General features: G+C 46.1%; 1 protein-coding gene across 1 annotated transcript in view; it reads left to right on the top strand.

Annotated features, from left to right (window-relative positions):
- The window catches only part of LOC311117011 (calcium uptake protein 1, mitochondrial-like), a gene marked incomplete at its 3' end in the record, with an annotated part of 43,890 nt that extends 23,326 nt beyond the window's left edge, over positions 1-20,564 (top strand). Inside the window, exons 3-6 of the mRNA XM_084192016.1 lie at positions 17,714-17,827; positions 18,484-18,566; positions 19,565-19,682; positions 20,485-20,564. Of these exons, the coding sequence (XP_084048142.1) occupies positions 18,516-18,566; positions 19,565-19,682; positions 20,485-20,564 (249 nt within the window). The 5' untranslated portion in view covers positions 17,714-17,827; positions 18,484-18,515. The remainder of the gene's footprint in view (positions 1-17,713; positions 17,828-18,483; positions 18,567-19,564; positions 19,683-20,484) is intronic.
- Positions 20,565-21,547: the final 983 nt, after the last annotated feature.

Here is a 21,547-nt window from a genome sequence, read left to right as displayed (position 1 = left end):
CAACCAGTAATATCTGTAATATCAGAACCATCAGAGCTTTCAGCCAGTAATATCTGTAATATCAGAACCATCAGAGCTTTCAGCCAGTAATATCTGTAATATCAACGCTCTCAGAGCTTTCAGCCAGTAATATCTGTAATATCAGAACCATCAGAGCTTTCAGCCAGTAATATCTGTAATATCAGAACCATCAGAGGTTTCAGCCAGTAATATCTGTAATATCAGAACCATCAGAGCTTTCAGCCAGTTATATCTGTAATATCAGAACCATCAGAGCTTTCAGCCAGTAATATCTGTAATATCAGAACCATCAGAGCTTTCAGCCAGTAATATCTTTAATATCAGAACCATCAGAGCTTTCAGCCAGTAATATCTGTAATATCAGAACCATCAGAGCTTTCAGCCAGTAATATCTTTAATATCAGAACCATCAGAGCTTTCAGCCAGTAATATCTGTAATATCAACGCGATCAGAGCTTTCAGCCAGTAATATCTGTAATATCAAAACCATCAGAGCTTTCAGACAGTAATATCTGTAATATCAGAACCATCAGAGCTTTCAGCCAGTAATATCTTTAATATCAGAACCATCAGAGCTTTCAGCCAGTAATATCTGTAATATCAACGCGATCAGAGCTTTCAGCCAGTAATATCTGTAATATCAACGCGATCAGAGCTTTCAGCCAGTAATATCTGTAATATCAGAACAATCAGAGCTTTCAGCCAGTAATATCTGTAATATCAGAACCATCAGAGCTTTCAGCCAGTAATATCTTTAATATCAGAACCATCAGAGCTTTCAGCCAGTAATATCTGTAATATCAACGCGATCAGAGCTTTCAGCCAGTAATATCTGTAATATCAAAACCATCAGAGCTTTCAGACAGTAATATCTGTAATATCAGAACCATCAGAGCTTTCAGCCAGTAATATCTTTAATATCAGAACCATCAGAGCTTTCAGCCAGTAATATCTGTAATATCAACGCGATCAGAGCTTTCAGCCAGTAATATCTGTAATATCAACGCGATCAGAGCTTTCAGCCAGTAATATCTGTAATATCAAAACCATCAGAGCTTTCAGACAGTAATATCTGTAATATCAGAACCATCAGAGCTTTCAGCCAGTAATATCTTTAATATCAGAACCATCAGAGCTTTCAGCCAGTAATATCTGTAATATCAACGCGATCAGAGCTTTCAGCCAGTAATATCTGTAATATCAGAACAATCAGAGCTTTCAGACAGTAATATCTGTAATATCAACGCGATCAGAGCTTTCAGCCAGTAATATCAGAACCATCAGAGCTTTCAGCCAGTAATATCTGTAATATCAGAACCATCAGAGCTTTCAGCCAGTAATATCTGTAATATCAGAACCATCAGAGCTTTCAGCCAGTAATATCTGTAATATCAACGCGATCAGAGCTTTCAGCCAGTAATATCTGTAATATCAGAACCATCAGAGCTTTCAGCCAGTAATATCTGTGTGACAGTGTGAGAGCGAAGTCTTGCTACTCGCTCATCTCAATATCTTGCGGTGCTGCTCGTGTCTACCTCATTTCCCTGAGTCTACCTTTAAATCTGTATGTTCAGAACCAGCATTCTATGACTGGCTGTCTCTACCTGGGGCTCCCTACAATAAGCCAATCAGGTCCTTTTTAAATGATTTCTCTTTAGACTCCACATCTGTCAATGTTCTATCTGTTGGATTCCCCATATCTCAAAATGTCTCTCATTCCATAGTTACCCCAACACCACAGAGACTCCCCCACACCACAGAAACTCCCCCACACCGCATAGACTCCCCCTCACCACACAGACAGGACAGCCTGCACAAAGACACATAACTACTCAGATCCATTTCACTGGATTATAATGGACTCTCTCTCTACACCTCTCTCTCTCTCTCTCTCTCTCCATCTCTCTCTCCTTTCTGTCTGTGTGGATACACACTGCATCGGGTGCAGGTCTGTTGTGGCTCAGACAGTCAGAACCCAGGAGAGTCTCTTTGTGCCTTGAAGATGAGAGCATTCAGGAATAGCCTAGCAACACACTCACACTCTTTTCCACACAGCCCGACAGGCTGGTCTTTCATGTTCCGAGCCAGGCAGACAGCGCAGACACACACATTCACACATAGCCCAGAATAAATCAGCCATCTCTCTATTCTCTGTATTGCTGAGCCCAGAGGACAATACACTGTAGAGAAAACATGCATACACGCACACACACACGCACACTGACAGAGAAAACCAGAACTGATCTCATCCTGAAACAGAACCATAAATATACTAGCTTGCCTTTTGCTAGTCTGGTATTTGACCTGCTTTGGAAGAGTTGTAGAGTTGTAGACCGTGGAGTTGTAGAGTTGTAGAGTTGTAGACCGTAGAGTTGTAGACCGTAGAGTTGTAGACCGTAGAGTTGTAGACCGTAGAGTTGTAGACCGTAGAGTTGTAGAGTTGTAGACCGTAGAGTTGTAGACCGTAGAGTTGTAGACCGTAGAGTTGTAGACTGTAGAGTTGTAGAGTTGTAGACTGTAGAGTTGTAGAGTTGTAGACCGTAGAGTTGTAGAGTTGTAGACCGTGGAGTTGTAGACCGTAGAGTTGTAGACCGTAGAGTTGTAGACCGTAGAGTTGTAGACCGTGGAGTTGTAGACGTGGAGTTGTAGACGTGGAGTTGTAGACGTGGAGTTGTAGACGTGGAGTTGTAGACGTGGAGTTGTAGACGTGGAGTTGTAGACCGTGGAGTTGTAGACCGTAGAGTTGTAGACCGTAGAGTTGTAGACCGTGGAGTTGTAGACCGTGGAGTTGTAGACCGTGGAGTTGTAGACCGTGGAGTTGTAGACCGTGGAGTTGTAGACCGTGGAGTTGTAGACCGTGGAGTTGTAGACCGTGGAGTTGTAGACCGTGGAGTTGTAGACCGTGGAGTTGTAGACCGTGGAGTTGTAGACCGTGGAGTTGTAGACCGTGGAGTTGTAGACCGTGGAGTTGTAGACCGTGGAGTTGTAGACCGTGGAGTTGTGGAGTTGTAGACAGTGGAGTTGTAGACCGTAGAGTTGTAGACCGTGGAGTTGTGGAGTTCTAGACTGTGGAGTTGTAGACTGTGGAGTTGTAGACTGTAGATTTGTAGACTGTAGATTTGTAGACCGTAGAGTTGTAGAGTTGTAGGTTGTAGACCGTAGAGTTGTAGACCGTGGAGTTGTAGAGTTGTAGGTTGTAGACCGTAGAGTTGTAGACCGTGGAGTTGTAGAGTTGTAGACCGTAGAGTTGTAGGTTGTAGACAGTGGAGTTGTAGACTGTAGAGTTGTAGACTGTAGAGTTGTAGACCGTAGAGTTGTAGGTTGTAGACCGTAGAGTTGTAGACCGTGGAGTTGTAGAGTTGTAGGTTGTAGACCGTAGAGTTGTAGGTTGTAGACAGTTGAGTTGTAGACTGTAGAGTTGTAGACGTGGAGTTGTAGACCGTAGAGTTGTAGACTGTAGAGTTGTAGAGTTGTAGACTGTAGAGTTGTAGACCGTAGAGTTGTAGACCGTAGAGTTGTAGACCGTGGAGTTGTAGAGTTGTAGACCGTAGAGTTGTAGACCGTAGAGTTGTAGACCGTAGAGTTGTAGACCGTGGAGTTGTAGACCGTGGAGTTGTGGAGTTGTAGACTGTGGAGATGTAGACTGTGGAGTTGTAGACCGTAGAGTTTTAGGTTGTAGACCGTAGAGTTGTAGACCGTAGAGTTGTAGGTTGTAGACCGTAGAGTTGTAGACCGTAGAGTTGTAGGTTGTAGACAGTGGAGTTGTAGACTGTAGAGTTGTAGACGTGGAGTTGTAGACGTGGAGTTGTAGACGTGGAGTTGTAGACCGTAGAGTTGTAGACCATAGAGTTGTAGAGTTGTAGGTTGTAGACCGTAGAGTTGTAGACCGTGGAGTTGTAGACTGTAGAGTTGTAGACCGTGGAGTTGTAGAGTTGTAGACCATAGAGTTGTAGACCGTGGAGTTGTAGACCGTGGAGTTGTAGACCGTGGAGTTGTAGACCGTGGAGTTGTAGACCGTGGAGTTGTAGAGTTGTAGACCGTAGAGTTGTAGACCGTAGAGTTGTAGACCGTGGAGTTGTGGAGTTGTAGACTGTAGAGTTGTAGACTGTAGAGTTGTAGACTGTAGAGTTGTAGACTGTAGAGTTGTAGACTGTAGAGTTGTAGAGTTGTAGGTTGTAGACCGTGGAGTTGTAGACCGTGGAGTTGTAGACCGTAGAGTTGTAGACCGTAGAGTTGTAGACCGTGGAGTTGTAGACCGTGGAGTTGTAGACCGTGGAGTTGTAGACCATAGAGTTGTAGACCGTGGAGTTGTAGACCGTGGAGTTGTAGACGTGGAGTTGTAGACCGTGGAGTTGTAGACCGTAGAGTTGAATACCGTAGAGTTGTAGTTGTAGAGTTGTAGTTGTAGACCGTAGAGTTGTAGTTGTAGACCGTGGAGTTGTAGACCGTGGAGTTGTAGACCGTGGAGTTGTAGACCGTGGAGTTGTAGACCGTGGAGTTGTAGACCGTGGAGTTGTGGAGTTGTAGACTGTAGAGTTGTAGAGTTGTAGGTTGTAGACCGTAGAGTTGTAGACTGTAGAGTTGTAGACCGTGGAGTTGTAGACCGTGGAGTTGTAGACCGTGGAGTTGTAGACCGTGGAGTTGTAGACCATAGAGTTGTAGACCGTAGAGTTGTAGACGTGGAGTTGTAGACTTGGAGTTGTAGACCGTGGAGTTGTAGACCGTGGAGTTGTAGACCGTGGAGTTGTAGACCGTAGAGTTGTAGACCGTAGAGTTGTAGACCGTAGAGTTGTAGACTGTAGAGTTGTAGAGTTGTAGGTTGTAGACCGTAAAGTTGTAGACTGTAGAGTTGTAGACCGTGGAGTTGTAGACCGTGGAGTTGTAGACCGTGGAGTTGTAGACCATAGAGTTGTAGACCGTAGAGTTGTAGACGTGGAGTTGTAGACTTGGAGTTGTAGACGTGGAGTTGTAGACTTGGAGTTGTAGACCGTGGAGTTGTAGACCGTGGAGTTGTAGACCGTGGAGTTGTAGACCGTGGAGTTGTAGACCGTAGAGTTGAATACCGTGGAGTTGTAGACCGTAGAGTTGAATACCGTAGAGTTGTAGACCGTAGAGTTGAATACCGTAGAGTTGTAGACCGTAGAGTTGAATACCGTAGAGTTGTAGACCGTAGAGTTGAATACCGTAGAGTTGTAGGTTGTAGAGTTGTAGTTGTAGACCGTGGAGTTGTAGACCGTGGAGTTGTAGACCGTGGAGTTGTGGAGTTGTAGACTGTAGAGTTGTAGACTGTAGAGTTGTAGACTGTAGAGTTGTAGAGTTGTAGGTTGTAGACCGTGGAGTTGTAGACCGTGGAGTTGTAGACCGTAGAGTTGTAGACCGTAGAGTTGTAGACCGTAGAGTTGTAGACCGTGGAGTTGTAGACCGTGGAGTTGTAGACCGTGGAGTTGTAGACTGTAGAGTTGTAGACCGTGGAGTTGTAGACCGTGGAGTTGTAGACCGTGGAGTTGTAGACCGTAGAGTTGAATACCGTAGAGTTGTAGTTGTAGAGTTGTAGTTGTAGACCGTAGAGTTGTAGTTGTAGACCGTGGAGTTGTAGACCGTGGAGTTGTAGACCGTGGAGTTGTAGACCGTGGAGTTGTAGACCGTGGAGTTGTGGAGTTGTAGACTGTAGAGTTGTAGAGTTGTAGGTTGTAGACCGTAGAGTTGTAGACCGTAGAGTTGTAGACCGTGGAGTTGTAGACCGTGGAGTTGTAGACCGTGGAGTTGTAGACCATAGAGTTGTAGACCGTAGAGTTGTAGACGTGGAGTTGTAGACTTGGAGTTGTAGACCGTGGAGTTGTAGACCGTGGAGTTGTAGACCGTGGAGTTGTAGACCGTAGAGTTGAATACCGTAGAGTTGTAGACCGTAGAGTTGTAGACTGTAGAGTTGTAGAGTTGTAGGTTGTAGACCGTAGAGTTGTAGACTGTAGAGTTGTAGACCGTGGAGTTGTAGACCGTGGAGTTGTAGACCATAGAGTTGTAGACCGTAGAGTTGTAGACGTGGAGTTGTAGACTTGGAGTTGTAGACGTGGAGTTGTAGACTTGGAGTTGTAGACCGTGGAGTTGTAGACCGTGGAGTTGTAGACCGTGGAGTTGTAGACCGTAGAGTTGAATACCGTGGAGTTGTAGACCGTAGAGTTGAATACCGTAGAGTTGTAGACCGTAGAGTTGAATACCGTAGAGTTGTAGACCGTAGAGTTGAATACCGTAGAGTTGTAGACCGTAGAGTTGAATACCGTAGAGTTGTAGACCGTAGAGTTGAATACCGTAGAGTTGTAGGTTGTAGAGTTGTAGTTGTAGACCGTGGAGTTGTAGACCGTGGAGTTGTAGACCGTGGAGTTGTAGACCGTGGAGTTGTAGACCGTGGAGTTGTAGACCGTGGAGTTGTGGAGTTGTAGACTGTGGAGTTGTAGACTGTGGAGTTGTAGACTGTGGAGTTGTAGACTGTGGAGTTGTAGACTGTGGAGTTGTAGACTGTGGAGTTGTAGACGTGGAGTTGTAGACCGTAGAGTTGTAGACCGTGGAGTTGTAGACCGTGGAGTTGTAGACCGTGGAGTTGTGGAGTTGTAGACTGTGGAGTTGTAGACTGTGGAGTTGTAGACTGTGGAGTTGTAGACTGTGGAGTTGTAGACCGTAGAGTTGTAGGTTGTAGACAGTGGAGTTGTAGACTGTAGAGTTGTAGACTGTAGAGTTGTAGAGTTGTAGGTTGTAGACCGTAGAGTTGTAGGTTGTAGACCGTAGAGTTGTAGGTTGTAGACAGTGGAGTTGTAGACTGTGGAGTTGTAGACTGTGGAGTTGTAGACTGTAGAGTTGTAGAGTTGTAGACTGTAGAGTTGTAGACTGTAGAGTTGTAGACTGTAGAGTTGTAGACTGTAGAGTTGGACTGTAGAGTTGTAGACTGTAGAGTTGTAGAGTTGTAGGTTGTAGACCGTAGAGTTGTAGGTTGTAGACCGTAGAGTTGTAGGTTGTAAACAGTGGAGTTGTAGACTGTAGAGTTGTAGACCGTGGTGTTGTAGACGTGGAGTTGTAGACCGTGGAGTTGTAGACCGTAGAGTTGTAGACCGTGGAGTTGTAGACCGTGGAGTTGTAGACCGTGGAGTTGTAGACCGTAGAGTTGTAGATCGTAGAGTTGTAGACCGTAGAGTTGAATACCGTAGCGTTGAATACTGTAGAGTTGTAGTTGTAGACCGTGGAGTTGTAGACCGTGGAGTTGTAGACCGTGAAGTTGTAGACCGTGGAGTTGTAGACCGTGGAGTTGTGGAGTTGTAGACTGTGGAGTTGTAGACTGTGGAGTTGTAGACTGTGGATTTGTAGACCGTAGACGGTAGAGTTTTAGGTTGTAGACCGTAGAGTTGTAGACCGTGGAGTTGTAGAGTTGTAGGTTGTAGACCGTAGAGTTGTAGACCGTAGAGTTGTAGGTTGTAGACAGTGGAGTTGTAGACTGTAGAGTTGTAGACTGTAGAGTTGTAGACGTGGAGTTGTAGACCGTAGAGTTGTAGACCGTAGAGTTGTAGGTTGTAGACCGTAGAGTTGTAGACCGTAGAGTTGTAGACCGTGGAGTTGTAGACCGTGGAGTTGTAGACTGTAGAGTTGTAGACCGTGGAGTTGTAGACCGTGGAGTTGTGGAGTTGTAGACTGTGGAGTTGTAGACTGTGGAGTTGTAGACTGTGGAGTTGTAGACTGTGGAGTTGTAGACCGTAGAGTTGTAGGTTGTAGACAGTGGAGTTGTAGACTGTAGAGTTGTAGACTGTAGAGTTGTAGAGTTGTAGGTTGTAGACCGTAGAGTTGTAGGTTGTAGACCGTAGAGTTGTAGGTTGTAGACAGTGGAGTTGTAGACTGTGGAGTTGTAGACTGTGGAGTTGTAGACTGTAGAGTTGTAGAGTTGTAGACTGTAGAGTTGTAGACTGTAGAGTTGTAGACTGTAGAGTTGTAGACTGTAGAGTTGTAGACTGTAGAGTTGGACTGTAGAGTTGTAGACTGTAGAGTTGTAGAGTTGTAGGTTGTAGACCGTAGAGTTGTAGGTTGTAGACCGTAGAGTTGTAGGTTGTAAACAGTGGAGTTGTAGACTGTAGAGTTGTAGACCGTGGTGTTGTAGACGTGGAGTTGTAGACCGTGGAGTTGTAGACCGTAGAGTTGTAGACCGTGGAGTTGTAGACCGTGGAGTTGTAGACCGTGGAGTTGTAGACCGTAGAGTTGTAGATCGTAGAGTTGTAGACCGTAGAGTTGAATACCGTAGCGTTGAATACTGTAGAGTTGTAGTTGTAGACCGTGGAGTTGTAGACCGTGGAGTTGTAGACCGTGAAGTTGTAGACCGTGGAGTTGTAGACCGTGGAGTTGTGGAGTTGTAGACTGTGGAGTTGTAGACTGTGGAGTTGTAGACTGTGGATTTGTAGACCGTAGACGGTAGAGTTTTAGGTTGTAGACCGTAGAGTTGTAGACCGTGGAGTTGTAGAGTTGTAGGTTGTAGACCGTAGAGTTGTAGACCGTAGAGTTGTAGGTTGTAGACAGTGGAGTTGTAGACTGTAGAGTTGTAGACTGTAGAGTTGTAGACGTGGAGTTGTAGACCGTAGAGTTGTAGACCGTAGAGTTGTAGGTTGTAGACCGTAGAGTTGTAGACCGTAGAGTTGTAGACCGTGGAGTTGTAGACCGTGGAGTTGTAGACTGTAGAGTTGTAGACGTGGAGTTGTAGACCGTGGAGTTGTAGAGTTGTAGACCGTGGAGTTGTAGACCGTGGAGTTGTAGACCGTGGAGTTGTAGACTGTGGAGTTGTAGACCGTGGAGTTGTAGACCGTGGAGTTGTAGACCGTGGAGTTGTAGACCGTGGAGTTGTAGACCGTGGAGTTGTAGAGTTGTAGACCGTAGAGTTATAGACCGTGGAGTTGTAGACCGTAGAGTTGTAGACCGTAGAGTTGTAGACCGTAGAGTTGTAGACCGTGGAGTTGTAGACCGTGGAGTTGTAGACCGTGGAGTTGTAGACCGTGGAGTTGTAGACCGTGGAGTTGTAGAGTTGTAGGTTGTAGACCGTAGAGTTGTAGGTTGTAGACAGTGGAGTTGTAGACTGTAGAGTTGTAGACCGTGGAGTTGTAGACCGTGGAGTTGTAGACCGTGGAGTTGTAGACCGTGGAGTTGTAGACCGTGGAGTTGTAGACCGTCGAGTTGTAGACCGTCGAGTTGAATACCGTAGAGTTGTAGACCGTAGAGTTGTAGGTTGTAGACCGTAGAGTTGTAGTTGTAGACCGTGGAGTTGTAGACCGTGGAGTTGTAGACCGTGGAGTTGTAGACCGTAGCGTTGTAGACCGTAGAGTTGTAGTTGTAGACCGTGGAGTTGTAGACCGTAGAGTTGTAGACCGTGGAGTTGTAGACCGTGGAGTTGTAGACTGTGGAGTTGTAGACCGTGGAGTTGTAGACCGTGGAGTTGTAGACCGTGGAGTTGTAGAGTTGTAGGTTGTAGACCGTAGAGTTGTAGGTTGTAGACAGTGGAGTTGTAGACTGTAGAGTTGTAGACCGTGGAGTTGTAGACCGTGGAGTTGTAGACCGTGGAGTTGTAGACCGTGGAGTTGTAGACCGTGGAGTTGTAGACCGTGGAGTTGTAGACCGTGGAGTTGTAGAACGTGGAGTTGTAGACCGTGGAGTTGTAGAGTTGTAGGTTGTAGACCGTAGAGTTGTAGGTTGTAGACAGTGGAGTTGTAGACTGTAGAGTTGTAGACCGTGGAGTTGTAGACCGTGGAGTTGTAGACCGTGGAGTTGTGGAGTTGTAGACTGTGGAGTTGTAGACCGTCGAGTTGTAGACCGTCGAGTTGAATACCGTAGAGTTGTAGACCGTAGAGTTGAATACTGTAGAGTTGTAGACCGTAGAGTTGTAGACCGTAGAGTTGTAGTTGTAGACCATAGAGTTGTAGAGTTGTAGACTGTAGAGTTGTAGACTGTAGAGTTGTAGACTGTAGAGTTGTAGACTGTAGAGTTGTAGAGTTGTAGACTGTAGAGTTGTAGACTGTGGAGTTGTAGACCGTAGAGTTGTAGATTCGGTTTTTGCTCTCTTCTTCGAACCATTTCTCATTGCTGTTAATTTTCTTAGGGTTTCTGTTTGAATTCTGAAAAATATATGATTTGATTTGATTTATTAGGATCCCCATTAGCCGAACGCCAATGGCAACAGCTATTCTTTCTGGGGTTCGACACATAACGAAAAAGACATTACAGAATACTTTACAATTTATATACATTTAAAAACATTAACATGTAGTGTGTGTGCCCATCTATCAGTTACACATACACACATTTTTTAATTTTAGTCATTTAGCAGACGCTCTTATCCAGAGTGCATACATTATTTTTTCATACACACAACAAGTAGGTGACATGTGGGAGAGGCGTTGTGCCGTGAGGTGTTGTTTTATTTGTTTTTTTAAACCAGGTTTGCTCTTCACTTGCGCTATATAAGATTAAAGGGAGATCCATGCACTCATGGCTCTGTATAATACTGTACGTTTCCTTGAATTTGTTCTGGACCTGGGGACTGTGAAAAGACCCCTGGTGGCATGTCTGGTGGGGTAAGTGTGTATGTTAGCAAATATACTGTTCAGGCTTTCTACTGCTAAGTTTACATCTTCACTATTGCAGGGAAACATTTTGTCCAGGAAGTTGTCTAGGAGGGATTTTTTCTTTGGTAGGTTTCTCAATATCTTCCTTCCATCTATAGCATTTCTTAATAGCATGCAGTTTGTTGGGCTTTGATGGCTCATGGTTGAGTATTGCTCTGTTCTAGTAGGCTGTGATTTTGCTGTGGTCTGATACGGGTGTCAGTGGGCTCTGAGAGACTCTGGGTTGAGGTCTGTGTCTACAGGACTGCTATCAAGTGATGAGCTCTATGTGTACGTACCGTAGGAGTCCCCTTGAAGCCTACCATTGACTATGAAAATACCCAGCGTGCGACAGAGCTGCAGGAGTTGTGGCCCAGTTTTTGTTGGTGATGTTGTCGGTGATGTGTCTAGGGGGGCGTATGGGGGAGGGAATGCTGTCACCTCCAGGTAGGTGTTTGTCCCCCTCTGTGCTGAGGGTGTCAGGTTCTCTTCCAGTTCTGGCATTTATGTCGCCACAGACTAGTACATGTCCCTGGGCCTGAAAATGGTTGATCTCCCCCTCTAGGACGGTGAAGCTGTCATCGTTAAAGTATGGGGATTCTATTGGGGGGATATAGGTAGCACACAGGAGGACATTTTTCTCTGCTGAGATCATTTCCTTATTTATTTCTAACCAGATGTAAAATGTTCCTGTATTGACTAATTGAATAGAGTGGGTTAGGGCTGATCTATACCAAATTAGCATACCCCCTGAGTCTCTTCCCTGTTTCACTCCTGGTAGTTTAGTGGATGGGACTACCAGCTCTCTGTAACCTAGAGGGAAACCAGTGGGTCCATCTCCTCTATACTATTTTTCTTGTAGAAAAACGATGTATGTATTGGTGAAGTCCGGGTCCCTGCTCTTTAGGCCAAAGGCAGATGACCTCAGGCCTTGGATATTCCAGGATGAGAAAGTGAAGGCTTTGTGTTCCATAAAATGTCCAATGTTGTTAGTCGTGTGGTTTGGCCTCAGACCAGTAATTGTGAGCAGAGCCTGCTGAGCATCTGGTACATGCCATTGGCTTGGGCTAGTGTAAGAGTGGGGGTTGGGCCTGTTTGCCTGCTCACGGCCTGGGCGTATGTGCGACTTTCATGTTGAGGCCCTCTTTGCGGAAGTGGGGGGCTTGGGGTGGGGGTGATGGCGCTGTGGTCTGGATGTAGGTCTTCTCGCTGTTCTGGGTGGGGCTTCCGTTGTTCCTCTCTCTTTTTCTCTCTCTCGTTACGAACCCCGTGGCTTTAAAAGTCTAGGGGGGATGGAAAAGAGACCCGTAACACAATTCATGCAAATTAGAATTGTGACATGGAAAACAGTGAGAACAGAAAATACACTGACAACCAAAAGCTACCGTCAAACACAAGATGTTTGTTTTGAACACACGGTAAAGGTTTGGGAAAAAGGGCTGAGCAGGACCCAAGAAATGAAACAATAGTGTAAAACACCCCTAAACTGATCTTGCCTGCCGCAAGAACCGCTAAGCTACTGCTAACCATACAAAGATTACAGTGGGTGGTCTGCTCAGGTCTAACTAATGTTTTTAGACAATGTTCTTCCTACGGGTAATGTACGCCCAAGGGCAACTTGCTAAATTCCCCTTTTCCCAGAAACACACATAGTTACCAAACAGAGTAACCAGCAAATGAGTGAGGACACAAAAAAACAGGACACCACAGTATCCATACTCACAAACGAAAAATAGTCTCTCTCAGCAAACACAACTGACTGGCTTTTAAAACAATAGGATGTGTGATTGAAAAACCAGAAACAGGTGGTGCAATGCAGAGGAATGTCCACTGATTGGTCCACCTGGGCAATCAGCAGACGAACGGATGTCGGACAGGTGGGACACCCCCAACGACCACCAATCAGGAACGCAAAGGACACCTGTGATTAGGGCAGAAGGAGAGGAACAACACAAAAACACACACAGGATACCTGTATCCGTAACACTCTCTCTTTCTCTTCTCTCTCCCTCTCTCACTCAATCAATCAATCAATCACTCACTCACTCACTCACTCACTCACTGAATCTTTCTCTCTAACTCTCTCTCCATTTTTCCAACTACTCTTCCTCACTCCCTCTCTTAAACAACTGACTTTCAGCACGCTTATAGGGAAGGGCACTCATCATGCACTGCACTAACTGATGATTGGCTGAAATAAATTCATAACAAGACGATTTATTGTTATATTTCAGTTCAGCCTTTGATATTATTGACCATAACCTGTTGTTGAAAAAAACGTGTTTTATGGCTTTTCAACCTCGTAGATTGAGCTATCTATCTAATAGAACACAGAGGGTTTTCTTTAATGGAAGCTACATTAACATTTTAGTCATTTAGCAGACGCTCTTATCCAGAGCGACTTACAGTTAGCACATACATTATTTTATCGAACCCACAACCCTGGCGTTGCAAACGCCATGCTCTACCAACTGAGCTACATCCCTGCCGGCCATTCCCTCCCCTACCCTGGACGACGCTGGGCCAATTGTGCGCCGCCCCCTATGGGTCTCCCGGTCGCGGCCGGCTACGACAGAGCCTGGATTCGAACCAGGATCTCTAGTGGCACAGCTAGCACTGCGATGCCTTAGACCACTGCGCCACTCGGGAAGCTACTGTAATGTTAAACATGTAAAGTGTGGTGTTCCACAAGGCCGCTCTCTTGGCCCTCTACTGTTTTTTCTATTCTTACTAATGATCTGCCACTAGCATTAAACAAAGCCTGTGTGTCTATGAACACAGATGATTCAACACTATACATGTCAGCAACCACAGCTAGTGAAAATCACTGCAACCCTGAACACCGCTGCAGTCAGTTCTGGAATGGGTGGCCAGTAATAAACTGGTCCTGAACATCTCTAAAACCAAAAGCATTGTATTTGGTACCAATCACTCCCTAGGTACCTGACCTCCGCTGAATCTGGTAATGAATGGTGTGGCTGTTGAGCAAACAGAAGAGGCTAAACCTATTGGTGTTCCATTTAGATTGTAAACTGTCATTGGTCAAAGCAAATTGATTCTATTGTTGTAAAGATGGGAGAGGTCTGTCTGTCATAAAGATATGCTCTGCTTTATAACATTACATGCAACCAGGCTAGTCCTGCAAGCTCTGGTTTTGTCACATCTTGAATAATTTGCCCAGTTGTATGGGTCAGGTGCGGCAAAAAACGGACCTATAAAAGACGCAGCTGACCCAGAAAAGAGCAGCACGTCTGGCCCTCAAATGTACACGGATGGGCAAATGTCAATAACATGCATGTCAGTCTCTCCTGGTTCAGAGTGAAGGAGAGATTGACTGCATCACTGCTGGTCTTCGTAAGAAGTATTGACATGCTGAAAGTACCAAATTGTCTGTTCATCCAGTTAAAACACAACTCAAAAGCCCATACATACACCACAAGACACGCAATCAGGGCTCTCTTCACAGTCCCAACGTTCAGAACAGAGGCTGGGAGACATACAGTACCGTACAGAGCCATGAAATGACTACATGGAATTCTCTTCCTCCTCAGGTAACTCAGGCAATCAGTGAAATCAGTTGTTGTTTTTTTACGGATAAAACAACACCTCAAGGAACAATGTGGACTGTGAATAGACACACACACACACACACACACACGCACACACACACACACACTCTAACACCCACATTCTAACGTGCACACACTAACACACACATTAACATTTATTCATGAATGTTTGAGATAATAATAATACATTTCTTTTATTTTCTTCTTTTTCAAACCGTTGTATTGTTCTTTTAGTTGTAGTGTTTTTAGTGTTCTTGTTGTTATTCCATTAGTGATCTGTATTTTGGCATGTTCTGTGTGGATCCCAGGAAGAATAGATGCTGCTTCTTCAACAGCTAATGGGGATCCCAATGGAAATCTATCAAACAATCAAACACATTGGAGGCAGTACTAACTTAATTAACTCCAGCGCTGCAGCAATTGGGATTTCACTCCATTTGAAGATCAGAGCTGCGTTCCAAATGGCACCCCATTTCCTACATAGTGCACTACTTTGAAGCCCTATGTGCCCTGGTCAACAGTCGTGCACTAGAAAGAGTAGGGCGCCATTTGGGGCGCATGCCAAAGCTTAGGGAGAAGGTTATAAACTAGGACTCTCCGAGTGAGTATTTAATATAAGTACAACCTCTAGAGTTCCTCTTAGCATTTCAGCTAAACCAGATAATCTTTTGTCTCCCAAGCACATTCAGCTGAGCCTGAGTCAAGCCTGACCGGAGCCAAATACGGATTACACTTTAATATTATTACAGACATATTATCAGAATAGAGTTAGGCTGTGGCCGAAATGGCACAGGCTGCCAGTTGGTATCAGAGGAGAGAGAAAGAGCTGGCTCTGTGCTTCACAGGGGAGAGAAAGGCTGGCTCTGTGCTTCCACAGGGAGAGAGAAGGCTGGCTCTGTGCTTCCACAGGGAGAGAAAGGCTGGCTCTGTGCTTCCACAGGGAGAGAAAGGCTGGCTCTGTGCTTCCACAGGGGAGAGAAAGGCTGGCTCTGTGCTTCCACAGGGGAGAGAAAGAGCTGGCTCTGTGCTTCCACAGGGGAGAGAAAGAGCTGGCTCTGTGCTTCCACAGGGGAGAGAAAGAGCTGGCTCTGTGCTTCCACAGGGGAGAGAAAGGCTGGCTCTGTGCTTCCACAGGGGAGAGAAAGAGCTGGAAGGATGAAGGGAGGAGGAGTGTTCTAACAACATCCTCACAGAACCATACAGTGAAGTCTCCAGAGAGAGAGAGAGAAGAGAAGACTCCATGGAACAGAACAGGCTGTATTTCACTGTATTTTCTGTTAGTGTGAGAATGGTGCTAAACAGCCTGTGTGTGTAGGAGAGCTTGTGACTGTGTGTGTGTAAGGAAGTGAGCAGAGAGAGAGAGAGAGAGAGAGAGAGAGGAGAGAGAGAGAGAGAGAGAGAGAGAGAGAGAGAGAGAGAGAGAGAGAGGAGAGAGAGAGAGAGAGAGAGAGAGAGAGAGAGAGAGAGAGAGAGAGAGAGAGAGAGAGAGAGAGAGAGAGAGAGAGAGAGAGAGAGGAGAGAGAGAGAGAGAGAGAGAGAGAGAGAGAGAGAGAGAGAGAGAGAGAGAGAGAGAGAGAGAGAGAGAGAGAGAGAGAGAGAGAGAGAGAGAGAGAGAGAGAGAGAGAGAGAGAGAGAGAGAGAGAGTTATTTGGCCTGCCACTCTAGTTGGATAGCCTGATCACAGGCCTGTGTGTTCTGTCAGTGTGTTGCACTGAGCTCAAAGCCCAATCAGTATTTAGTCATTCAAATATTTTGGACCAGTTGTTCATTTTGAAAGCATAGTTTACACTTTAGAGAGAACTTTGTCCTTGAGCTGTGCTCCACTGTACTGTGGCCTGTTCCGTGGTGTATAGTCAAGAGACACACTGTACTGAATGATCTATACTGTAGTCTAGAGACACACTGTATCACCGTGCTTTGTATGTTTTAACCTTTTACTGCAGTGGGCTAAATCAGGGTCACAGAGTGTTTCTGGTAGTCTTAAACAAATCTACTTTGAAACAAAAGTATACACCTCACACACATGGTTATGGGCTTAAAAAGACACCTGTACGTTGTCAGATATAGAGTTGAAATGTATTCAGTTTTGAGTTTATATTACACATGATATACATCACAGAATACTTTAAATATAGCAAAACTGTTTCACATAGAAACACCGGATTTTCTGTAATACATAAATGTTTATTAATTATGAAATTATTAAAAATATGAATAACATTCCACCCATGAGGCCACTAGAGGGCGCTTTGGTCAAGCCACTGCAGGAAAGGCTACTCCACTTTAATAATGGAGTGTGATTGATAAGTCAATGATTGTAAGAGTTATCCTCTGTGTTTGAAAGTCTATGGGCCAATATACTGGACCAGGATAAAACCTATATCTTTATCCTGGTCCAGTAGACATTTACATTGAAAGTACATTTTAGTCTTTTAGTCTTTATGGTGGCAGGTAGCTTAGTGGTTAAGAGCGTTGTGCCAGTAACCGAAAGGTCGCTGGTTCTAATCCCCGATGCCGACTAGGTGAAAAATCTGTCGATGTGCCCTTGAGCAAGGCACTTAACCCTAATTGCTCCTGTAAGTCGCTCTGGATAAGAGCGTCTGCTAAATCACTAAAATTTAAAAAATAGTCTAAGACTAGGCTTAATCTGAGATTCTCTCACTTGTGAGTCGATGTGTCAACATGAATACTTTCCGTTGTATATCAAGAGGAAGACACTGCTGTTGAAAGTTGTGTGTGTGTGTGTGTGATGTTTTCTCTGTGATGTCTTTGCGTTATTATAAACACTGGGGTCACTCTTTATACTGTATCGACTGTACTGTACACTGAATAATGGGTGATTCCTCACTGCTCCCTTCCTCTGCCTGGATGGCTTCGTGTCACGTGTTTGTAGCACTTTGCATGGTTGTTTTTACTCTGTTAGCGCATTTGTGATGATCCCTATAGGAGTGTGTGTTAGAGGGGGAGTTGTGTGAATGGGGCGCTCCCTCACACACGATAGGAACCTCCCATTTTGAAAGAGTGTTCTGTGGTCACCATGATGCATATGATTTCTAAAAACCAAAAGACAGTTGATGAACTGGGAGGTTCCTGCACACACCATGGGACTGACTTCTCTCTCTCCATCCCTCTCTCTGTCTCTCTCTCTCTCTCTCTCTCTCTCTCTCTCTCCATCCCTCTCTCTCCCTCTCTCTCTCTCTCTCTCTCTCTCTCTCTCTCGCTCTCTCTCGTCTCTCTCTCTCTCTCTCTCTCTCGCTCTCTCGCTCTCTCGCTCTCTCTCTCTCTCCCTCTCTCTCTCTCCCCTACTCTATCTCTCTCTCTCTACCTCTCTCTCTACCTCTCTCTCTCTCTCTCTCTCTCTCTCTCTACCTCTCTCTCTCTCTCTCTCTCTCTCTCTCTACCTCTCTCTCTCTCTCTACCTCTCTCTCTCTACCTCTCTCTCTCTACCTCTTCCTCTCTCTCTATCTCTCCATCCCTCGCTCTCTCTCTCTCTATGATGAGTAGAAGATTTCCCAGGAGAGGAGAAGTTTGCGGATGAGGACAGTATCTTCGTCACACTGGGAGAGTGTGGTCTCATCTCCTTCTCTGATTACATCTTCCTCACTACTGTGCTCTCTAGTAAGTCCCTGACTGACACACACGCACGCACGCACGCACACACACACACACACACACACACACACACACACAGGCCTCGCTTTGAACCTGACACATGCCACGCGCAGACAGAGTTGTGACACCAAGATTGTGGGTTCAATTCCCACAGTGATCACACACACTTAACAAAAATGAATGCAATAGTGTGCCATCTGAGAGTACTGTGTAGTGAAGGCCTGAACCCAATAACCCATGTTGTGTGTAGTGAAGGCCTGAACCCAATAACCCATGTTGTTCTGTGTAGTGAAGGCCTGAACCCAATAACCCATGTTGTTGTGTGTAGTGAAGGCTCTGAACCCAATAACCCATGTTGTTGTGTGTAGTGAAGGCTGAACCCAATAACCCATGTTGTTCTGTGTAGTGAAGGCCTGAACCCAATAACCCATGTTGTTGTGTGTAGTGAAGGCCTGAACCCAATAACCCATGTTGTTCTGTGTAGTGAAGGCCTGTGTGTGTGTGTGCGCCCTGGTGCAATGGAACCAATGGAACAGTCACAGAACTGCAAATCTGCCACCCCAGGCAAACTAGAGATGATCAAGTATTTGAGCTAGTTCACGTAATATTTGAACCCAGGTCTGATCATGAGACGGGTCTGACCCTGTGTGTGTCTCTCTCAGCGCCCCAGAGGAACTTTGAGATCGCCTTCAAGATGATTGACCTGAACGGGGACGGAGAGGTGGACCTGGATGAGTTTGAACAGGTTAGAACACACAAACACACAACAAGAGTAAGCCCTGCATTGTGTTCAATAGACTGTGATGTAGCTTCCCTTCTCCTAGGGGACCTGGATGAGTGGTTTCAGATAGTACACCCTATTCCCTATATAGTGCACTACTTTTGACCAGGACTCATAGGCTCTGGTCAAAAGTAGTGCACTATATAAGGGGGTAAGGTGCCATTTGGGTCACAACACTTCAGTTTTCTCACTCTGTTTTATTCTTTTTCATTTATAGTGAGTTCATTTATAAACGTCAAACTGTGAATTCATTGATTTTATAATCACATGATTAATGATTTAGCTTGATTACGTTTGATTGCGTTAAAGGATCAGCCAGTGTGATTCAGAGATAAAATATCTGGTACAGAAGCAGTATGTTATAGTCATCCATGCACAGTACATTTCTAGACATGGAAAACCCTTCTCTGATACATCCAAAATGGTCACTAATAGGTTCAACTGGTCAATTTCGTCATTACAATTTCCTTTCTGAACCCCCTCTATCCCCCCCTCCCTCCCTCACTCTATTCATCTCTCTCCCTCTCACCCTCCCACTATCGCTCCCTCTCACCCTCCCTCTCTCTCCCTCCCTCTATCTCTCCATCCATCTCTCTCTCCATCCATCTCTCCCTCCATCTCTCCCTCCATCTATCTCTCCTTCCCTCCCTCCATCTCTCTCTCTCTCCCTCCCTCCCTCCCTCCCTCCCTCCCCATTCTCTTTATTCTGTCTCTCTCTCTCTGTCTGTCTCTCTGTCTGATCTCTGTCTGTCTCTGTGTCTCGCTCTCCCTCTATCCCCCTCCTCTCTCCCTCCTCCTTCCTCCCTCTCTCCCTCTATCCCCTCCCTCTCTCCCTCCTCCTTCCCTCCCTCTCTCCCTCTATCCCCCTCCTCCCTCCCTCTCTCCCTCCCTCTCTCCCCCTCCTCTCTCCCTCCTCCTTCCCTCCCTCTCTCCTCTATCCCCACATCCTACTCTCTCTCCAGGTCCAGAGTATCATCAGGTCCCAGACCAGTATGGGGATGCGTCATCGGGACCGTTCCACTACGGGTAACACCCTGAAGACTGGCGGCTGCAGCTCTGCTCTCACCACATACTTCTTCGGTCAGTCAGTCAGCCAGTCAGTCAGCCAGTCAGTCAGCCAGTCAGTCGGTCAGTCAGTCAGCCAGTCAGTCGGTCGGTCAGCCAGTCAGTCAGTCAGCCAGTCAGCCGGTCAGCCAGTCAGTCAGCCAGTCAGCCAGTCAGTCGGTCAGCCAGTCAGTCGGTCAGCCAGTCAGTCGGTCAGTCAGTCAGTCAGTCAGCCAGTCAGCCAGGCAGTCAGCCAGCCAGTCAGTCAGCCAGGCAGTCAGCCAGTCAGCCGGTCAGCCAGGCAGTCAGTCAGTCAGCCAGCCAGTCAGTCAGCCAGTCAGTCAGTCAGCCGGTCAGTCAGTCAGTCAGTCAGTCAGTCAGCCAGTCAGCCGGTCAGCCAGTCAGTCAGTCAGCCAGTCAGTCGGTCAGCCAGTCAGTCAGTCAGCCAGTCAGCCGGTCAGCCAGTCAGCCAGGCAGTCAGCCAGTCAGTCGGTCAGCCAGTCAGTCGGTCAGCCAGCCAGTCAGCCAGGCAGTCAGCCAGCCAGCCAGTCAGCCGGTCAGCCGGTCAGCCAGTCAGCCAGGCAGTCAGCCAGTCAGTCGGTCAGCCAGTCAGTCGGTCAGCCAGTCAGTCGGTCAGCCAGTCAGTCAGTCAGCCAGGCAGTCAGCCAGCCAGTCAGTCAGTCAGTCAGCCAGGCAGTCAGCCAGTCAGCCGGTCAGCCAGTCAGCCAGGCAGTCAGCCAGTCAGTCGGTCAGTCAGTCAATATGTGTATAGCACATTTAATACAAAAAGTCTCTTCAGCTTTCTTTTAGAAATATCCTTCCTTACTGCTCCCCTCAGGTGCCGACCTGAAGGACAAACTGACCATCGGACACTTCCTGCAGTTCCAGAGAAAACTACAACATGATGTTCTCAACTAGAGGTGAGAGAGAGAGAAGAGAGCGAGAGCGAGAGAGAGAGAGAGAGAGAGAGAGACAGAGAGAGAGAGAGAGAGAGACAGAGAGAGAGAGAGAGAGAGAGAGAGAGAGAGAGAGAGAGAGAGAGAGAGAGAGAGAGAGAGAGAGAGAGAGAGAGAGAGAGAGAGAGAGAGAGAGAGAGAGAGAGAGAGAGAGAGAGAGAGAGAGAGAGAGAGAGAGAGAGAAGAGAGAGAGAGAGAGAGAGAGAGAGAGAGAGAGAGAGAGAGAGAGAGAGAGAGAGAGAGAGAGAGAGAGAGAGAGAGAGTCTGTGAATTGATGAGGCATCAGTATCAGTGAGGGTCAGGAGGCTGTCTGAGCCTTTGTTCCTTCATTAACACAGTGACACCGTGATTGGTCCTCTATCTGTCCCTCTACCAACCCACCAGTCTGTGCTCTGCTCCACAGCACTGCTAAAAAGCTGCAAGCTTTTGTTAAACTGCCAGTACAATACAGTGCACTCTACATATCAGTGCAGGACGATTTGATCATCACTATAACGGTTAATTACCTATATTTAAAAAGCATTCACTGCAAGCGGAATGTAGTGCGCTTTAGGACCGCAGGCAATGGTCTCTCAGCATCCTGCTAGTGCAGTCAGTGAAATTATAACATCATACTGCAGAGATATTGGATCAGCAGTGTTTTAACATGGAGAAACCTTTTGCCAATCTCTGTGGCACTCTCTTTTTCTCCGAATGTTAAAAAAGGGTGATGAGGAATCTATTGACCGCAGCAGAGAGGGAGAGTGGCACTAAGTGCTGTTCTGGGTCAGTACTGTCTCGCTCAGAGCCACTTTATGAAAAGGTCCGGATCTGACTGTAGAACAGTCTTTAACGTTTGTTTCTTTCTGCGTGAATAAGGCACTAAGCAGCTGGAACTTCTGTTACCATGTGACACGGACACACGAACACTCACGTAATGTGCCCTTGCAGGGAAACCCCATTTTG

Source organism: Coregonus lavaretus (assembly GCF_964263955.1).
Source record: "Coregonus lavaretus genome assembly, contig: HAP1_SCAFFOLD_4049, whole genome shotgun sequence".
NCBI classification, from domain to species: domain Eukaryota; kingdom Metazoa; phylum Chordata; class Actinopteri; order Salmoniformes; family Salmonidae; genus Coregonus; species Coregonus lavaretus.
Note: the sequence above shows the minus strand (reverse complement) of the source record. Positions and strands in the feature narration are given on the sequence as shown.